Here is a 19179-nt window from a genome sequence, read left to right as displayed (position 1 = left end):
GAGCTGTCAATGGTGGGGCCAAAAAAAGGACAGAGGCGATCAGGTGCAGCGGCAGATTGAAAGTGTGCAATCACATCGTGGTTCTCATCTTTCAGTTCTCATATTCGAGCTAAAACCCCATAAAAATAGTGGTTCACAGGTAGTTCAAAAGTTTCTATGAGATGCATCTAAGAATCATAATTTTTCATCGAAAATACACAATCCAATAGAGATTCCTAGCAAGTTCACCATGTTGTACACATCTACCTGGTCGGATCTGAAATAAAAAATGTCAGAAATGCCTTGTTCACATAGTGGCCATATATATATATATATATATATATATATATATATATATATATATATATATATATATATATATATATATATATATATAAAAAAAAATAAAATATGCTAAATGAGTGTTTCAGGCTTTTTCATTTTATTTTTAAATTTTAACCATACAGATGTGATCTATGTACTTGATTTTATAGGGATCAGCTTTTGAAGTATTCGATTCCGACAAATGGGTGGGTTTTTATAATGTTCAAAAAATCAACGGTCCAAAATCTTTGTAAAATTTCTAGGATCCAAATATCATTTTTTTCATCGAAAACACATGATCCATGTGAAGGTTCTTAGTAAATTGACCATGCCCAACACATTTATAGGGTCAAAACTGCAAAAAACAACAACAAAAAGACCAAGCCCCATTTAGCACGTTTCATTTAGCACGGGTGTCCAATAAAATATCTATTACTTTTGCTCATCTAAAAGGACAGAGCTTAGTGATAAAACAAAGCACTCAGGTCCACAACTGAAGGCGTAAAGAGTCACATACTGAAGTTTTTACTCCACTTTTTCCGTTTTTTTTACTGTTGCTCTTCGTTATACTTAATTTACATTAAAAGAAACCAAAAACACCTGAAATCAGTGCAACACTGCCTTGCAACATGACAACTGGTTGTCTATTTCTCGAAAAATCTCAACTGCTCATTCCAAAATGGACTACATCCATACTAACGATTAGGGTTGGACCATAAGACTCTCCTTGCCGTGGCACATGCCTGTGTGAGCATGAACAAACAGTTATTACAGAGTCAATCATTCATAGCACTTAACCCCCTCCATGATTTTCAAACATAGCAATAACCTCCTTCGTGATTTTCAAATACAGAGTATCAACAACATCCTTGATAAGTTCTTAAATGCATGCATGTGAAACAATATCATGATTTGATAGACAAAACTACATGAGGGCGTTTGCCACTGATCAGGGATTATGGTTTCTGTTTGGATGAGCTGCATATAAAAGATAGAAAGTATGACCAGAAAAGAACACAGCATTTAGCGAAGTCCCATGCATTAGCCACAAATATCGGTCTCAGCTATATCTCGGCAAGGTAATTTCTCACAATAATATAGGTTTAGTTGATAAATCTCGGGAAAAACTCGGTGCTTAATATTTTTAAAAATATAGTAGTAGAAATAAGAAAAAAGCAAAAGATAACTCATAATATCGTGATATTGTCGCGATAATATTGTGACATAAATTTTTTTTACTTTTTCTTTAATATCATTTTATGAATTTACAGCTACATTATCGCTATATTTTCAAAATATCATCTACATCTGTGACTATGGTTTAAACACTAAATGCTAGTAAACATGCATGTCTTAATCAGCTAAAACATTTTCCAGGAAAAACAAATTATATCACGCAAAGAGAGAGGCTTATTGATGACGAGAAACATGGGAAGGTCTTGTATTTAAGCAATAATCTTGCATTCCTCGAAAATACAAAGAACAAAGCTAGAAGTCTGTCACACAGGAGTTGCACAAACATTATGCACCAAAATGAACCAATGATCTAAGAAGGATTCTCCTAGGTCCATGAGAACTGATGTTACAATGGCATCTTTATGTAGAGTGTGAGGCACGAGCTCGAGAGGCCCAGACACCAAAAACAAGAAACCAGAATACAAACAAGATTGCCCAGTAACGTGCTGGTCCATACTTGATTCTTGGTAACACTACCTGCAAGTTCAAGAAGGTCTTGAGATCAAAAACGGAAATGGCACTTCCTAAAGCCTGCCAAATTAGAGAGTTGAACAGAAAGAAGGAATCATTAAATACAAACCAGCAGCAAAAGGCGATGAGACTGACATCAAGGATAGACTTCAACCTAAAAACACTAAGAAAATGGGTAATTGGAAATTCAGCAGGCATCTAGGACAACAAAGAAAATGGTGCTATTCACCCATCAAAGTTGATAACACGTGTTTTATTAGCTTCACAATTGTTGGGGCCTTCATATTAACTAGCAGGTGCTTTACTATAATTCCACTATGATACATTTGTCGCAAGCCACAACACTGCCGTGCATGAAAGAGGTAAGGATATGGCAAAAGAATAAAGAATCGTTTGTTGCACAAATTAGGAAAATCTGAACATGTATTTCCTTATTGGGACAACTATTCTAATATTCCAAGATGATGCAAAATGATGATATTTTAAAAAATGTTGCAACAAAAGTATCCCTATCATTGTTTTGTCAATGTCTAGCAACAATGTCAAGATGTGTTCAAAACATCAGAGATGGTGGCAACTGTGCACGAGAGAGAGAGAGAGAGAGAGAGAGAGAGAGAGAGAGAGAGAGAGAGAGAGAACCTAAATTTCCAAAAATAAATAACAAGATATTACAAAAGATTGCCTTATGCAAGAAGGAAACACTGGAACAATCCGGTTGGTGGGCAACAAGCAAAGATACAGAGGACAGGCAGAGGTAAGATGATTGGAGAAGGTTTTAGGAGATCGACCCACAAACTTAAAATGCTATGCTAGAACACCCTATGCTATGGACTCAAAACCACTGTACTAAATGGCAGAAGGGTGGTAAGACATCCCAAGATTATCGCAACATGGCATCCCTTGAAGCTACACCAACACCCCCTCCCCCACCTCCCCCCACGGTCAAATCTTGAACCAGGATAGATGCCAGGCCAAGCCTAATTCAACATAGGGCCAACAAAAGTGTGCCAGAATTTTTTTATCGATTTGCTTTGTGCTAATATATTTTATACATACTAAATTATTTTAAACACAAAAAGGAGAGAGAAAAAAATGTTACACCATGAATCTGTTCATCTACACTATGCTCAGGGTTAAAGCGACCTAGCTCTGTGTGCTGGTATTAACATGACTTGTCCAAACATCAACACCTAGAAACAACACGACTCCACAGATGATCAAACAAATCAAACATGGTCAACTTAGATGTCAGTGACCATTCATTTCCCTTATGACCTGGAGTTGTACTATTGTTGTTAATTGTTAGTTTTCTTCTGTGACCTTTGATTAAAATGGTCCATTTTTTTTTCTTAATCACCTAGACTATTGATATTGCAATTTACAGCCATGTATAAGAACTTGCTTTCTTAAACCTTAATATATTATTGGATAATCCAATATGAAAGCATGCCTTGCCATCCTACTTTTAATTAAGTGTTTTTGTGTCCCATATTTATGTCCATGTGACACCCACACGTCAAATCGGTTGATCCAGTTCAAAGTCAGGAGTTTGTCTATTATCATTGTTGTTAAACGCAATCATAGGCATGCGTGGACACACACATATATGAACATGCAGTTGCACATAGACGTGCATATAGACACATGAACATGATATAAATGTTAAAAAGTGTAACTATATATAATATAATATTCTATATTTATTTATTATTTTATTTAATTTAATTTCTTTTTCTTTTTTTTATTTTCCCTTTTTATATTTTTATTTTTGTCTACTTCAAATTGAACTAGACCTTTAACTAGTCAAGATCCAACTAGATCTTGACTAGTCAAAGTAGTCGTTGGAGCTAGTCCAACGGCTATGGAGATCCAACGACTATGGAGATCCTTGAGCTCCTCTTTCTCCATTTTGCTTTGTGTATAAATAAGGGGTGATCCCCTTCTCAATTGTAAGCATGTTTTCATGCATTTCATATGAATGAAACAAAGTTTATTACTTTTATCTTTTGTGTTCTTCCATTTATACCCTTTTGTGGGTTATGATTGTAATGTCTTCAATAAGACACCTATTACAAGCATTTGTGCTTTCGTGGAAGATCCTCATTTCATTACAATAAATTCGCTGCAAAATTAGATTATCATCCATGAAAGGTACCAACCAAAAATAATCGGAAACATTTTTTTTAAGAGCAGCACCATCAGTGAGCAACTATACTGGATAATAAGGTGAACCAAAATTGCAAGGACAGAACATTATTTTTGTAAGGGCACCACCATTAAGGAGTGATACATTATTTTGGCTAATGAGGTGAAATAAAGATTGCAGTCAGAATGCCATATATCACATAGAGTGACTGAAATAAAGGAGAAATAAAGTTGACAAAACCATTACCCAGTAGCTAGAATAATGCATGATGATGCTGACCCTGACATTTATATAATTTGTTTTTTAATTTCTTGTGCAAATTAGAGTGACTGAAATAAAGGAAAAATAAAGTTCACAAAACCATTCCCCTGTAGCTGGAATAACACACGATGATGATGACCCTGACATTTATATAAAATGTTTTTGAATTTCTTGTCCAAATTTTCACACATGATATAATATACTTTTGTGGCATATTAGCAAATAGGAATTCAATTGTAAAAAAAAAAGGAAACTGATAGTGCATTACCTACTGTCCTTCCTACAGAGCTCTAGTATTGTTTATTTGCAAATATGCATCCCTAATGCAATCACAAGCATGTGTACTCATATATCCATGCATATGTACATTGTACACAAATACAGACACATGCACATGTTCAAATATAGAAAGGCAACATAAACTACCAGTTGATCAAGCATGAAATCTGTCAAAAATAAATGGGAAGCATCCTTTTCTACTCACAAATCGAAGGAACACCACTACTGTCAAAGCACAAAGCCCTCCAAGAAGAATGTGGAGACCACTTTTAGCAGTTTTCTGTCCAACAATGTTGTTAACAACGCATCAGAGAAACGGATATTAATAAAAAAATACAAACAATAATCCTTAAATGAAACAACACATTCTTTTAACACTGATTATTTCCTTCTTAGCCGAGGAATAACGCATAGCATTAAGAGATGTGCTTATAAAAGAACAATAATCATCATTCAAGGATCTGAAAAGGCAAACAAGGAACCTGAAATGGTTGAATTACAAAAATGTTAAACTTTAAAAGCAATGACAGGCCCTGTTGGTAACAAACTGTCAATCACAATAAGTGTAATCCATTAATAAGTTAAACCCTCGGTACAAAGTTTCTGAGTTATTGTTAGAAACTATGTGACATGCAGTAAAATACTCCTTCGATCTGAATGCTACAAATTAAATAAAAAATTGAGTTGCTATGATTTCCAATTGCTATTTTTATAACATATCTCAGGCATAAACAGCAAAATACATTGTGGAGCCTCTCAACAAAAGAAGAAAGTTGTAGAGAAAGGATTGAACAAACATAAAGTTGTTCTACCTGCACATATCAATAAATAAATCTAAGCAATAAAGCATCAATATCAACTTAAGTTCAAACTCTCGAACGACAATTCTGAATTGCTATAGTTAAAAATAGTAGATAATAAATCTAAATTGAGAATTGAAATATGATAAATACAAAATAAATGATCAAGATCATGAAAAGGAATGGATAGAGTTAGAACATGGTGTTGAATATGTCTGACACAGGTTTAACTGTATTATCAAGTGCCATGGTGTCTCTGGTGACCAGGTTAATGATACCCACCACTTTCAAATGAGGAAACATTTGACTTATTTCCTCTGTGTCTTTCCCATGGAGCTCAGACTAAGGTTCTAATATGAGTTTGCAACAAAGAATCTCTGAAGGTCTGCACACTTGAAAAGCTGGTAGAACGCACTACTCAAGGTCCCAACCGACCTAAGCTTTTGAAGCTTTCTTTTGAACCCTGCCTCGGGCAAAAATTCCATAAATCACTTCATTGGAAAATATTCCAATGGTCCTCCATCAAGAACCACTGCAGCCTGTCATGCCAGCTCAACTCACAAGTTGCACAAGCATTAGATTTGAAGTACCATCCTGCCCTTGTACACCCAACTCAGCTAGTATTGGGCTGGTTGTAGGCCCACATACACTTAGGAGTTAGCCCAAGTTGTTGCCCTCCATGTCTCCCTCAAGCTTGGAGGTTATCAGTAGTTAGTGGCTTGTGATAGTTGATAGGAAAAAGCGATAAAAAGGTGATGATCTCAAGTAAGAGAACTCAAGAAACTGTTCTTCTAAGAAATAACATGTAGAATCAAAGACTTTGCCATTGATCACATTAGTGTTCCTCTATGTCACATAGGTGCGGGTGTGGGTGCGGCAATGCATCACTTTAAAAAAACTTGGGTGCGAGGGTGCGGGTAGGGTATATATATATATATAATTGGACTTAGTTAGGGTTAACTGAATCTACTTTTGGACAGAAATGAACCTCAATGTGGTTGACTTCACCTGACACAAAGGAAGCCATGTCCAAGTGTCGCACCCACATGGGTGCGGGTGTGACGCAAGTGCGGTGCCCTGTTAGAAGAGTCCGTGTTACATAGGTGTTCCTTGTGTTGCAGAAGCAAATGGAACAGTGATGAAAAAATTGGTGGCAAAACAAGAAAAATTAAGAAAGGAGAAAGAATAAAGAGTATTTTCTGAACCCAATTACTGTACATTGTACAAGCAAAAGATCAGGATTTTGTAATGAAATGGTGATCTTCCACGAATGCACTCGGATCACTCAAAAGGAAGTGTTTACAAGACACTTTAAGCAAGGCTCATAAAGGGTAAAAGCGGAAAACCACAAATAAATAATGCTATTTTATTGAAGTAGACAAATGCTTAAAAAGCATTTGAGAAGATATTTTACAAGAGGGGCTGCACCCTTATTTATACAAGAGCAAGAGGGAGAGCTCACCCTTCTAGTTGTTGGACTAGTCCAATGGCTAGAAATCTAGCCGTTGGAACTAGTCCAACGACTAGATCGTTTGGTTAAGTTCCAGTTGGAACTTAACCAAACTATATTATCTAGTTCTCTATGAACTAGATAATATAAAATACATTAAAATAAAATAAAATAGAAAAAATATATATAATATTATTATTATATATATGTTACATTTTAACACTCCCCCTCAAAATTACGGTACAATGACCAAAAGTTTGTCTAAAAGGAAGTGAAATCGAGGAGCTGCGAGAGGTTTGGTGAAGAAATTTGCTAATTGGTATTCTGATGTAACATATGGCAGATCAATGGTGCCATGCAAGTATTCCTTTCTGACGTAGTGACAATCCATCTCAATGTGTTTGGTGCGTTCATGGAAAGTTCAGTTGCTTACGATATAGATTGCACTCTTGTTGTCACAACACATTTGTAAGGCTTGTATTGCTTCAGCTCCCATATCAGCGAGCAATCGCCTAAGCCAAACTTCCATTGTGGTGGTTGTCATGGCTCTATATTCAGCTTCAGCGGAGGAAAGAGAAACTTTCTACTGCTTTTTGCACCTCCACGATATTAGAGATTCACCTAAAAACACACAGAAACCAGTGGTTGAGTGTATTATTAGGATCACCCCCCAAGTCAGCATCAGTATAAGCAATTAAATCTAAAGATGACGATGCAGACAAGAAGAGTCTGCGTGAGAGAAAACTCTTTAAATATCTAATAATGCGTAAAACTGCTCTCATGTGAATGGAAGTGGGAGCATGCTGAAACAGGCTAGCTTTGTGAACAACATGTGCAATGTTTGGTCGAGTGATAGAAAGGTACGAAAGTGCTCCAACAAGTTATCTAAACGAAGTGGGATCTTCTAGTCGTTCTCCATCATCAATTTTCATTTTAACATTTACTACTTCTGGAGTGTCAACTTTCTTATCATCGATAATGTCAGACATGCAAACAATCAAAAGCGAATTTAGATTGAGATATTAAGTACCCACGAGGGGAATAAGCAACTTTTATGCCTAGGAAATATCGTAAAAGTCCTAGGTCAGACATTTCAAAATGAGTTTTAAGAAGAATTTTGATATTGGCTACTCCCTGTTTGTCACCTCCGGTGATAATCATATCATCCACATAAAGAAGAAGAATGATGATACCTGCATCAAATTGCTTAATAAACAAGACAGTGTCAGTCAAACAAGAATGAAATCAAATATCAGTCATAACATGACTAAATCTGTTATACCAGGCTTTTGGTGCCGGCTTAAGGCCATAAAGGGCTTTCTCAAGACGAAGAATTTTACCCTTAGGAAGACTGATACCAGGCGGAGCTTCTATGTATACTTCTTCAATAAGACTCCCATTTAAAAAGACATTTTTGACGTCTATTTAAAATATAGGCCATTTTTTGATAAAAACTAAAGCAATTAAAGTTCGAACAGTGGTCATTCGAGCCACAGGAGCAAAGGTTTCTTCGTAGTCAATGTCATACTCTTGAGCATAGCCTTTGGCCACAAGTCGGGTTTTATATCTTTCTAGGGTCCCATTACTTTTGGTTTTGACTTTGTATACCCATCTACAGCCTATAGGTTTCTTTCCAAGTGACAAGTCTTGAATGGACCAAGTGTTGGCCTTCTCTAATGCATCTAATTCAATTTTCATAGCTTCAATCCATTCTCCATGATTTTTTGCTTCAAAGTATGAGGAAGGTTCAGTATATGATTGAATTAATGCAAGGGCAGCCCTATATGAGGGTGAAAAAGATTCATAAGAGACGATTTTTTTGGGAGGTCTAGCAATTCTAGAAGTCCTGCGAGGAGGAGCTTCGGAGAATCTTTCTAACGCACATGAAGGGCGTTGCTCTCCAATTCTTCATCTTGAATACTGTAAACCAACATCCCTATTGGTTTGGTCTTCACTATCATTTTCAGAGATAGTAGGACTTTGATCATTGTCAACGTTATATTCAAAAACCTCTTCGTTGGATTTTGAAGTTAAATCAATTAAAAAAGAATATTCAGTAATATCTTTGGATTTTTCACTTTCAAAAAAATTTTCTTTTTTAAGAAAAACCACGTTTCTTGACACATATAATTTACCATTTTGAAGATCATAGCATCTGTACCCTTTTTTATTTTCAGCATATCCTAAAAAGGCACATGGGATTGCCCGAGGGGAGAATTTATCGTTCTTGTTTGTAAATCCAAAACATTTGCAACCAAACACTCTTAATCTAGAGTAGTCCGGAGCTAACTCATAGAGTTTTTGAATTGGAGATATATTTTCTAAAGAAGAAGATGACATTTTGTTGATGAGATAAGTGGTCGTTAAAGCTGCTTCAGCACAAAACCCTTTTGGCACTTGACTTGCTATTAGCAAAGTCGAGTAGTTTCCATAATGTGGCGATGTTTGCGTTCCGCAAGACCATTTTGTTGAGGGGTGTTTGGGCAAGATCGTTGATGAATAATGCCATATGAATTAAGATAGTTTTGAAATTCTCCAGACATAAATTCTCCCCCTGAATCGGTGCGAAAGATGAAAATATTATTTTGAAATTTGTTTGTGACCATTTTATGAAAGATTTGAAAGTGAGCAAAGACTTTAGATTTATATTTAAGAAAATAAATCCAGGTATGTCTAGAAAAATCATCAACAAAGATGACATAATATGCATAACCGCCTTTAGAAATAACTGGTGCGCGTCCCCAAACATCCGAATGTATTAGCTCAAGAGGTTTTGTAGAAACAAAGGTTCTACTAGAAAACGGTAATATTTTCATTTTTCTAAGAATGCAGTCTTTACAAGCAAAATTTTCAGATTTACAAAATTTTCCCAAACTTGGGAAGTATTGAATTTTAGACATATGAGGATGGCCAAGTCTTTTGTGCCATAAGTCTATTTCCAATTTTTGAACATTTAAACAAAATGCATTCTTTGGTAGTTCCAAAAGGTCCATGTAATATAGCCCTTCTTCTCTATGGCCTTTCCCAATCAGCTTCCCTGATTGACGATCCTATATCCAGCAACCATCAGAAGAGAAGGATATATTACATCCATAATCAGAGATTTGAGGAACAAATAAAAGGTTTAAATTCAGTTTTGGGATATATCTAACTTTTGGAATACAAAAAGTTTTGGGTTTTTCAAAACATCCAACTCCTTTTATATCGAGAGATGTTCCATCTGATGTAAAGACTTTTGAAATATTTGAGTTATTTTTAAGACATTCAGATAAACATTTGTAATTTGGGGTCATATGAAATGAGGCGCCAGAATCTAAGAGCCAAGTAAAGTTACCTAGACCGAATACAGATGCGACTGTTGCTCCAGTTGAGGCTTCAGCGGAAGAGGATACCCTTTGGAGAAGGGGTTGAAGGATCTCCATTAATTGAGTCATGGAAACAGGTGCATCTTGATCTTTTGGCTCGGCTTCAACTGATGCAACATTCTTTTCATGTCTCCTTTTTAACTTTGGACATTGGGGCCTATAGTGTCCTGGTTCATGACAGTGATGACAAATCACTTTTCTTTTGTCAAACTAGTCATTTTGCCTCCCAAATTGGGGTGGCCTATAAGTGCGAGTATGATTCACAGGCCTAGATACTGCTAGGACAGAATCATCATCAGCTTTAGAGAAAAAATTTCGGAGACGATTTTCCTCCATTGTTAATTCTTCAATAGTTTCCACAATAGAAGGAACTTTTCCTCTGTGAAGGAGGGCTGATTTGGTGGATTCAAATTTTAGCCTTTAACCAGTTATAAACTAATAGAAATGTTCAGCATCGAGTTGTTTTTGGCGAAGCTCAATATCGTCGATACAGTGCCATTTTGGCTCTAGAAGAGATAGTTCTTCCCAAAGTTCGGATAACCCATTGTAATATTCTCGAATTGATTTGTCTCCTTGGGTCATCATCCGAACCTTCTCTTGAGGATTGCACACATGTGCAAAATCTTCAAGGGAATACATATTTTTAAGGTATTCTCATGCCTTATCGTCGTGATCAAATTTGGCAAGACGAGCACTTTTAATGTCTACACTATTGATAAGCCATGACATTATTTTCGCATGTCCCATTCTCCACTCTTTTCACTTTTTTTCATAGGAGGCTAAAGCCTTTATTTTCTCCTCTTCTGATAATGGGACCACCTTATCTCCCTCTTTCTTGGTAAGGGATAGTTCAGGTTCCGAATCAGAACCATCCACGATCCCCCATAAGCCTTTACCTCATATGTGGTGCTTCATGATTGAAGCCCACGTTACATAATCTGTATCGCTTAATTTCATGGGGATGATGGTGACTTTATCATTGTCATCCATCGTTTACAAGAGGGAACAAAAAGAGAAAGATAGAAGAAAAGAACAAAAACAAAAAAATAGGAAGGGAAAGAGATACAATACAAGATGTTGAAACCCTTCAAATGATGCGATTTGAAGTCAATAATGAAGTGATAAAACACCTCTCTCTAAGTGGCGAAACACTTTGTAAGAACAAGGTGATGACACACCTTTTGCACAAGCGACACAAAAACCGAGGCGGCCTTTCTCCAAGATCTAGTAATCCCACGGCTCTGATACCATGTAATGAAATGGTGATCTTCCACGAATGCACTTGGATCACTCAAAAGGAAGTGTTTACAAGACACTTTAAGCAAGGCCCATAAAAGGGTAACAGCTGAAAACCACAAATAAATAATGCTATTTTATTAAAGTAGACAAATGCTTAAAAAGCATTTGAGAAGATATTTTACAAGAGGGGCTGCACCCTTATTTATACAAGAGCAAGAGGGAGAGCTCATAAGGAGCTCTCCCTTCTAGTCGTTGGACTAGTTCCAACGACTAGATTGTTTGGTTAAGTTCCGGTTGGAACTTAACCAAACTATATTATCTAGTTCTATATGAACTAGATAATATAAAATACATGAAAATAAAATAGGAAAAATATATATAATAATATAATATAATAATAATAATAATATAATATAATATTATTATTGTATATATGTTACATTTTAACAGATTTTACTCTATGTTGCCCAAGAATCATAATATGCTACCATCTACTGAATCATTTACTCTATGTTGTACAAGAAAAAAATCAGGATTTTCTACATATATTATGTTCTTATTCATTGCATGAAACAACATAAAGTACTCATGAATTCTAATTCCATTTTATACACTTAAATCTCAGCAAGTTCTTGAATAGGTGATGTGTAACTGTATTTTCTGCTTCGGGATTTTATTGAGATAAGCATGCCACCAAATCTGGTAACTTATCTAATTCTAGGAACTATTAACCCAGCTCATCCAAAAAAGATAATTCAGCTTTAAAGACTAAAAGATGAAAAAGAAGACAACAAAGCAAATGAATAAGCAAAATGTCTGCAAACTTATGTGACAATAGAATGAAAAAGAGGGGCTATGATATCCATACCAGGCATTGATTTGAATACCACATAAAAAGAAGTGTACCTTTCCAACACGAGGTGCAATCAGCCATGCCAAAGTAACTGTAAGCAATCCAGTGGCTATGAGTATCCCAGTACCTTCTACAGCCCATTTGGTAGTAGGATTCTCATTGGGGGTAGCATCCTCAGCAGGTGCAATGGAAACTTGATCAGTAGCACCTTGTGACGTTGCAGTGAAGTGATTTTGTGGATTAAACCACAAAGAGATCTCAGTAAGCCTTTGTCTTCGAATTGCAGCAACAGCGTCAGGATCTACACCTGGAATCGCCTGTACATGTACAGGTGTAGGTTCTCCTGCAGCAGTTCTTTCTCTTAAAGTTTCGCAATCCTTCAAAGAGTCCATGACCTTCTGGAAGTCTGCAGCCCTGATCTTTGTTGCTACACTGCCACAAATTTCACAGACAGTGGATCCATGGCTGATGAACCACCTAAGGGCGCAAGCATAATGTGCAAGGGCAAGATCATTCTTGCATGAACATCCAAGAATGATCAGTGCGTCTTGATAGTGATATGTCCCTGCTTCTAAATCATCACTACAAATAAACACTTCACCTTCGGGGCTCACAAACTTGATAAAACCAGGCTCCTTTTCGCAGACTTTAAGATCATGAACACTATCATGAGCATTCCTCAAGGCATCCTTGTCGCCCAAACTATTCTCCTTACTACTTTGTGAATCAATGTCTACTGGGGGAATGATGTCAAGGAAAACCAATGCCGCATCCCCCCTTCTATCAGGCTCAGCACATTGACAAACACGGCAAATTTGCGACAGTCCTTCATTGTCGGAACCATCATAAGATGCGGAGGTGGTCAGATCCTTTTCAACTTCAGAAACTGAAGGTGTTTTATCATCCTGAGCTCCATTGCACTGCACATGGTCATCTTGCACTACCATTATGATGTGATTAATTTCACCTTTGAATTTATGTTATTTCAATTGTGAATTTTTCACCATAAACTGTTAAATATTTTTCCAGTTCTTTAATATATTAGAGTTGCTCTAGCATTCTACCAAGATGGGACAACTGATTCACAAAGAAGGAACAAACTTCTTGACCTAAAATACCAAAGGTGGGTATCTCCAACAGAGAGGCCTGATATACAAGGCATCCAATATAGCAAAGAAACTCACAGACCATCACTCGAAATTAGTCTGATGCAGGAGGGAAACCACTTCTACATGGCAACCAGTATCTGCACTAGAATGAAGAGACGCAGTAAGGAGATCTAGTAAAAATTAAAATGGATGGGCTTAAGATTTAGATTTTTACAAAATGCAACAAATGATTCTTTGCAACAATATTCAGTAAATACACTCCTTGGTTCTTTGCTAGAAACTCAAATCCCATCAATCATCTATTTAAAACAATTTTGCTTCAGAAATAAGCAACAAGAGTCTTTAGAAACTGAATTCCACAAAAGAGATGGTTCAAATTCTGGCACAAACCCATTACACCCAAACAAACCCAAATAACTTAAGAAGAAAAAGACAGGATTAAGATGATAAACATGAACATAGCCACTCTAACCTTCACGATCATTCTAGTTGCCCATCTACACCAAACAAAACATGAAGAAAGTAAACATCGGTTTTCTCTCACTAATCTGAAAAATAACCAAGAACAATGAAAACCCACAATTTAAAACTCATCGGTTCACATCCCAGAACCCCAAACGGTGACCACCACCATCTTCAAAAACCATTTTGGTTAAATACCCACATCAAAAAAACGTAAAAATCTCAGCTCTCTCACACGAATCTTTCCAAACAAACAAAAAGAAAAGATACCCAACAATTGAAACTCATCGCCTTACCCACATAAGGACTCGCATCTTTCCACCAATCCAAGGAGAGAAAATGAACCAAGAAAGGAAGGGGTGAGGAAACCAACCTGTTAATCATTCATGGGAGCAAAATTCGACTGACGAGTAACCACAAAACGCTTGGGAGTTGGGTACATGTTCTAAAGGAAGGAAAATAGGGCTCCCCATGATCACACGAATACGGGAACGTTAACGTTTTCGACAATAAAGTCGCCACTCATTATCACGAACACAAATATTATGTCATCCGCGTGACTACCAACACTAACGATGTGTTGACAAGATTACCTTTTTTTCTCTCTCTAATATCATCGTTGAAGACTACTGACTACTAATAAATGTTTTAAGAGTAATTTGTGCATTCTTTTCAGATAGTAATTTGTACAATTTTTTTTTTTGAAAGGCTAATTCCTACAAATTTTTATATGACTACATTACCATATATGTCAAATCATCTGGTTTGGTTTGGATACCCATCGTTCTGAAGCCACTTAAAACTGTATTTGGTGAGCCCGTATAAGAGTACATGAATGGTAGGTGAACCATGTTTCTAAATATGAGTTTGATAAGAATTAGGAATATGATTATATGTCACTACAAACGTGGTGGTGTTAACCTCGAATACTAGTTACATTAGATTTATAGTGACCAAATGTCGATATGTCCGAGTGGTTAAGGAGACAGACTTGAAATCTGTTGGCTTCGCTCGCGCAGGTTCGATCCTTGCTGTCGACGTTACATTTTTCACCATTCTTTCTTTTTTATCTATTCCCTCAAAAAAAAAAAGAGATGCTCTAAGTGGTCTACAGTGACGATCAAGTTTGCTCGGTGGATTCAACACGATTTTATTTTTTGTTAATTACGAATTTTAACAGTAATTTTTGGGGAAAAAGATGATATCATCAAGTGCCTAATTTGAACAAAAAAAAAGAAAGTCTAATAACTCTGCCACGCGTATTTCTCAAATTCATTTTTTTTTCTTGAGTCAGCTCAATTGAGCAGCATCTTGAAAATGAGATTGTCATTAAGAGAATCAGATAATATAATATAATAAGATGGGATTTGTGTTCTGTAGAATATAGACCTCTGTGACAAATATAGCTAGATTTATAAAAATCTCGCGATAATGATAATATCGCGAGAAATTGCCTCGCGAGATTTTGAAAACAGTGACACATATCGTGGTATTTACGGTTTTATCAGATATTTATCATGAAAAAACCTTAATATTTTTATTTTAAGTGTATTTTATTTGTATTTTCTTATAAAAATATTTTCTAATTTTTAATTTATTTTTTATTCCCAAGATTTTGCCAAAAAATGCATGATTTATGAAAAATTTCAAAATCTCCTGAGTTTTTTACTCTGGAGATTTTTACCGTTTTTAACTTTTGTCACTATGATTTGGACAAGAATTAAATAAAAAGTACAAACAAAAATAGACTTTGGTTATTTTATTATGAGTAAATTCTTCAATTTGATTCCCAGCACTACTCGTACTGTAAGGGCTACTTGTAAATGTCACCAAGTCGACGAGACATCACAAGTTCAAAACTCATGGGTGACATCCCTTGTCGCAAGGTCGAAGCTGTGTCAACTTCCCGGTGATAGGTGGGGCCTCAAGGGTTTTACCGACTGGAGGTCTGCCAATATGCGGTCATGAGGGGTTTTACCTTTGGATTATCCGAAAAAAAAATTCATTTTGATACATAAATTTAATGATAGTTACGGCATTATTTGCCTAACTTAGATTAAAAGTTTGGCGGGATTTGAAAAAATGAGAAACTTTGGTGGATATATTAATTAATTACTGCCAAATTTTTTATGGCCATTTGAACTTACACTCTTTTTCTTGGAAATTTCTTTGTGAATTCCCAACTTTTAAATCAAAACGAACCAACCTTTTTTTTAACAAAAAGGCAAATTAGGATCTGAGTTCCATTAACACAGGCCACAATATATTTAGCAACAAGTTACATATAGTATTTTTGTTAAACTATTCTTCTTATATACAAACCGATGGTGAAAACACCTTTTCAAAATGATGAAACTAACTTTTTGCATGTTCTTCATCTTCCACTTATTCATAAAAGTACTATATATTTGTAAGCTCTATTGGAGTGGTTCAAATCCTATGGGCATCACCCCTACGTAAGTCTATTCTTGGTGACTCTATGGGGTCAAGGGGTAAGCCCTCAGAGTTTTACTCAGACAGAACAGCGACCATAAGTACAGCAGGCTCAGCCAGCCTGAGTCTTTGCGCTTGGGGCGGTTTTTTCAAGTTATATATATTACTTGATATATATATATATATATATATATATATATGTTATTAACTGCAAGTAAAATGCATTGAATATTCTTTTCAATATTAATCAAATTAAATCACACACATAAAAACAATAATTTTACTTTAACCATCTAAGTTAGATGGTTAAAGTAAAATTATTGTTTTTATGTGTGTGATTGGCAATCGGGTCGGGTTGGCGTGTCAGCATACCTCAACCCGAACCCGACCCGTTTATTAAACGGGTTGGCTGTGGCAAACACGAACCCGACCCGTTTAATAAACGGGTAACCCGACACGACCCGCCAAACCATTTAATAAATGGGTTGGGTCGGGTAAATGGGTTTTCAGGTTGGCGGGTCAGGTTGGCGGGTCGGGTTAGCGGGTTGACGGATCGGGTAGGCAGGTTGGCGGGTCGGGTTGACGGGTTAGCGGGTCGGGTTGGCGGGTTGGCAGACGGGCTGGCGGGTTGACCCACCCGCCTAACCCGTTTATTAAACGGGTCAGCCAGGTTGGCATACCCCCAACCCGAACCCGACCTGTTTAATAAATGGGGGTCGACCCGTTTATTAAACGGGTTGGCTTAAGCCCAACCCGAACCCGCCTAAGAGGCGGGTTGGCGGGTCGTGTCAGAAATTGCCACCCCTACATCTAACCTATGATAAAATTAAGTTTAACCGCCTGTCTTTCAAAACTTTTATGGGCGCCTGAGGTTTCATCATACAGATCATATGACTGCTTGAGGCTACTTTTTTTTGAGTAATGAAGAATTTTTTTTTATAAAATCAATGAGGATGAGGAGATATCGTCGTATACTTGACTTACTGAAATGACATTTTTAATCATTTTTTTTTCAAATGACTGAATGTACTTTTTCAAAATATTGGATGTCTTTTGTAGTTGCATTACAAATAAAGTTAAATAAGGAAAGTGATACAGGCGGTCATACGAGCAATATGCTGAAAACACAGGCACCTATTTGAAAAGTTTTGAAAGACAAGCGGAAGGAAATATTGTAGGCAGTTAAACATAAAATTCACATCTCTGAATTAGACTCTTAATTGTTAGGACAGTGGAGATAAAGTATGAAGCCACTGTGTTCTATATTATTACCATCAAATATGGAGAAGAAACCCCATATCAACGGGCATGTTTCAAACAAAATCATGTCCAACATGAGCTTCTAAAAGTACACAAGTTCCAACCTAAGGGTACGTTTGATGGCTTGTTCAAGATTGGATGGAACTAAACAACAAAACCAGCAGAATCTGTGTTGTTTATTCTGTAACAATTGTACTTTATCCAACACTTGTTTTGATTGTACACAGAAGTTGTGTTCTAAAGTCTAACGTTTGTTTTACATTGTGCAGACAACATGGACACACATGGATAATGAGTCCAATAACTTTGTTTTGGATCATATGACTTGATTTGCCTAACCATATGAGTGTTTTAACATGTTTATTATGGATTTTAACTTTGAATATAGATCTTGGATTGAATCTAAAAACTAAAAAAATATTTAAAATTTGGGTAATTTTAGAAAAAAATAAGAATTGATATTTTGTTGATATATAAATGCTTTAATTGGTGTCATATTGGATCTAATTATGAAAATTTATCAAAGCATTATGGATTTTATCTTCAAATATGGATCTTAAACTGGATTCAAATATGAAAAATGTTTAAATTTTGGGTAATTTGAGAAAAAAATAAGAATTTATAATTTTTTATATATAAATGAAAAAATAATAAATAAACCATAAATAAATTAAAAAACCTAAATACACGGAAACAAATCATAAATAAACCAAAAAATCCTAACCTACAAGAAAAATAGATTGCAAATAAGCCATAAAATCAACGAAACTATAAGCAAACCATAATAAAAATATAAGAAACCCTAATAAAATAAAATAAAAATAGCCCTAATTTAAGAAAGTTGATTCAAAGCCTTAATCAAATAAAATAAAAATAATAATCAAATAAAAAATCATTATCGAATTAAATTTCAAAATCCCTAATTAAAGATATTTGATTCAAAGCCTTGATAAAAAAATCAAAGAAAATCCCTAATAAAACTAAATTTAAAAATCATAATTAAAGAAAATTGATTTAAAACCCTAATCAAAGAAATTTTTTATTTAGATCCCTAATCAAATAAAGAATAAGAAAAAGAAAAGAGAGAAAAAATGGGAAGAAAGGGGAGAGAGAGGAGACGAGTGTCATCACCGTTGACCTTGCCGCCTAGCCATTGCATAGGGTGAGAGATTGAAGAAGGAGAAGAAAGAAAAGAGAGAGAGAGAGAGAGACATGGGTGAGAGAAAGAGAGAGGGAAGAGAGAATGAGAGGGTGTGGGTCATACCCCCATCCTATTTTCAGCGTATCAGGGAGGGTGGAATGGTTGGATCAATGAAATAAGGATGCGGTCATTTGTCGCATCCATCATTTGTTAAATCCTCCGAAATCGAGCGTGAGATGAGTGATCAAACAAGCCCTAATGGAACAAAATAGACCAACTCAAACTATGGAAGCAAATGAAGTTTCTTCAGTCATTGGATAGAGAGAGAGAGAGCAAATAGGCCATTTGAAACAAAGTTATGATGCATCATG

The 19179-nt window shown here is 35.9% G+C and overlaps 1 protein-coding gene and 1 non-coding gene across 4 annotated transcripts; one reads left to right on the top strand and one right to left on the bottom strand.

Annotated features, from left to right (window-relative positions):
• Nucleotides 1-837: 837 nt before the first annotated feature.
• LOC149817211 (uncharacterized) lies at nucleotides 838-14514 on the bottom strand. Of its 3 annotated transcripts, none has more exons than XM_089986680.1 (4): nucleotides 14348-14485; nucleotides 12457-13649; nucleotides 4902-4976; nucleotides 838-1046 (listed from the first exon to the last, which is right to left on the bottom strand). In XM_089986680.1, exons 2-4 carry the CDS (start codon nucleotides 13348-13350, stop codon nucleotides 999-1001), a joined length of 1017 nt encoding a protein of 338 aa, XP_089842806.1. In that variant the 5' UTR covers nucleotides 13351-13649; nucleotides 14348-14485; the 3' UTR covers nucleotides 838-998. The 3 variants fall into 3 exon arrangements, with proteins under 3 accessions (XP_089842806.1, XP_089842804.1, XP_089842805.1); XM_089986678.1 differs by lacking the exon at nucleotides 838-1046 and adding an exon at nucleotides 1721-2016 and having other exon boundaries at nucleotides 12457-13654; nucleotides 14348-14514; XM_089986679.1 differs by lacking the exon at nucleotides 838-1046 and adding an exon at nucleotides 1721-2016 and having other exon boundaries at nucleotides 14348-14486.
• Nucleotides 14515-14933: 419 nt separating this feature from the next.
• Nucleotides 14934-15014, top strand: TRNAS-UGA (transfer RNA serine (anticodon UGA)). The gene has a single exon. It is a non-coding gene; the product is annotated as a tRNA-Ser (tRNA).
• Nucleotides 15015-19179: the final 4165 nt, after the last annotated feature.

Source organism: Nuphar pumila, chromosome 14, assembly GCF_984573655.1.
Source record: "Nuphar pumila chromosome 14, dmNupPumi1.hap1.1, whole genome shotgun sequence".
Classification (NCBI taxonomy): domain Eukaryota; kingdom Viridiplantae; phylum Streptophyta; class Magnoliopsida; order Nymphaeales; family Nymphaeaceae; genus Nuphar; species Nuphar pumila.
The sequence above is the reverse complement of the archived record's forward strand: the minus strand, read 5'-3'. Positions and strand labels throughout refer to the sequence as shown.

Coding starts and splice junctions, on each gene's coding strand:
- LOC149817211 (XM_089986678.1), bottom strand. CDS start 13,350: ATGGTAGTGCAAGATGACCATGTGCAGTGCAATGGAGCTCAGGATGAT. Junction 4,977..12,456: donor TTGCACCTCGTGTTGGAAAG/GTACACTTCTTT, acceptor ATTGTTGGACAG/AAAACTGCTAAAAGTGGTCT. Junction 2,017..4,901: donor TAGTGGTGTTCCTTCGATTT/GTGAGTAGAAAA, acceptor TTGAACTTGCAG/GTAGTGTTACCAAGAATCAA.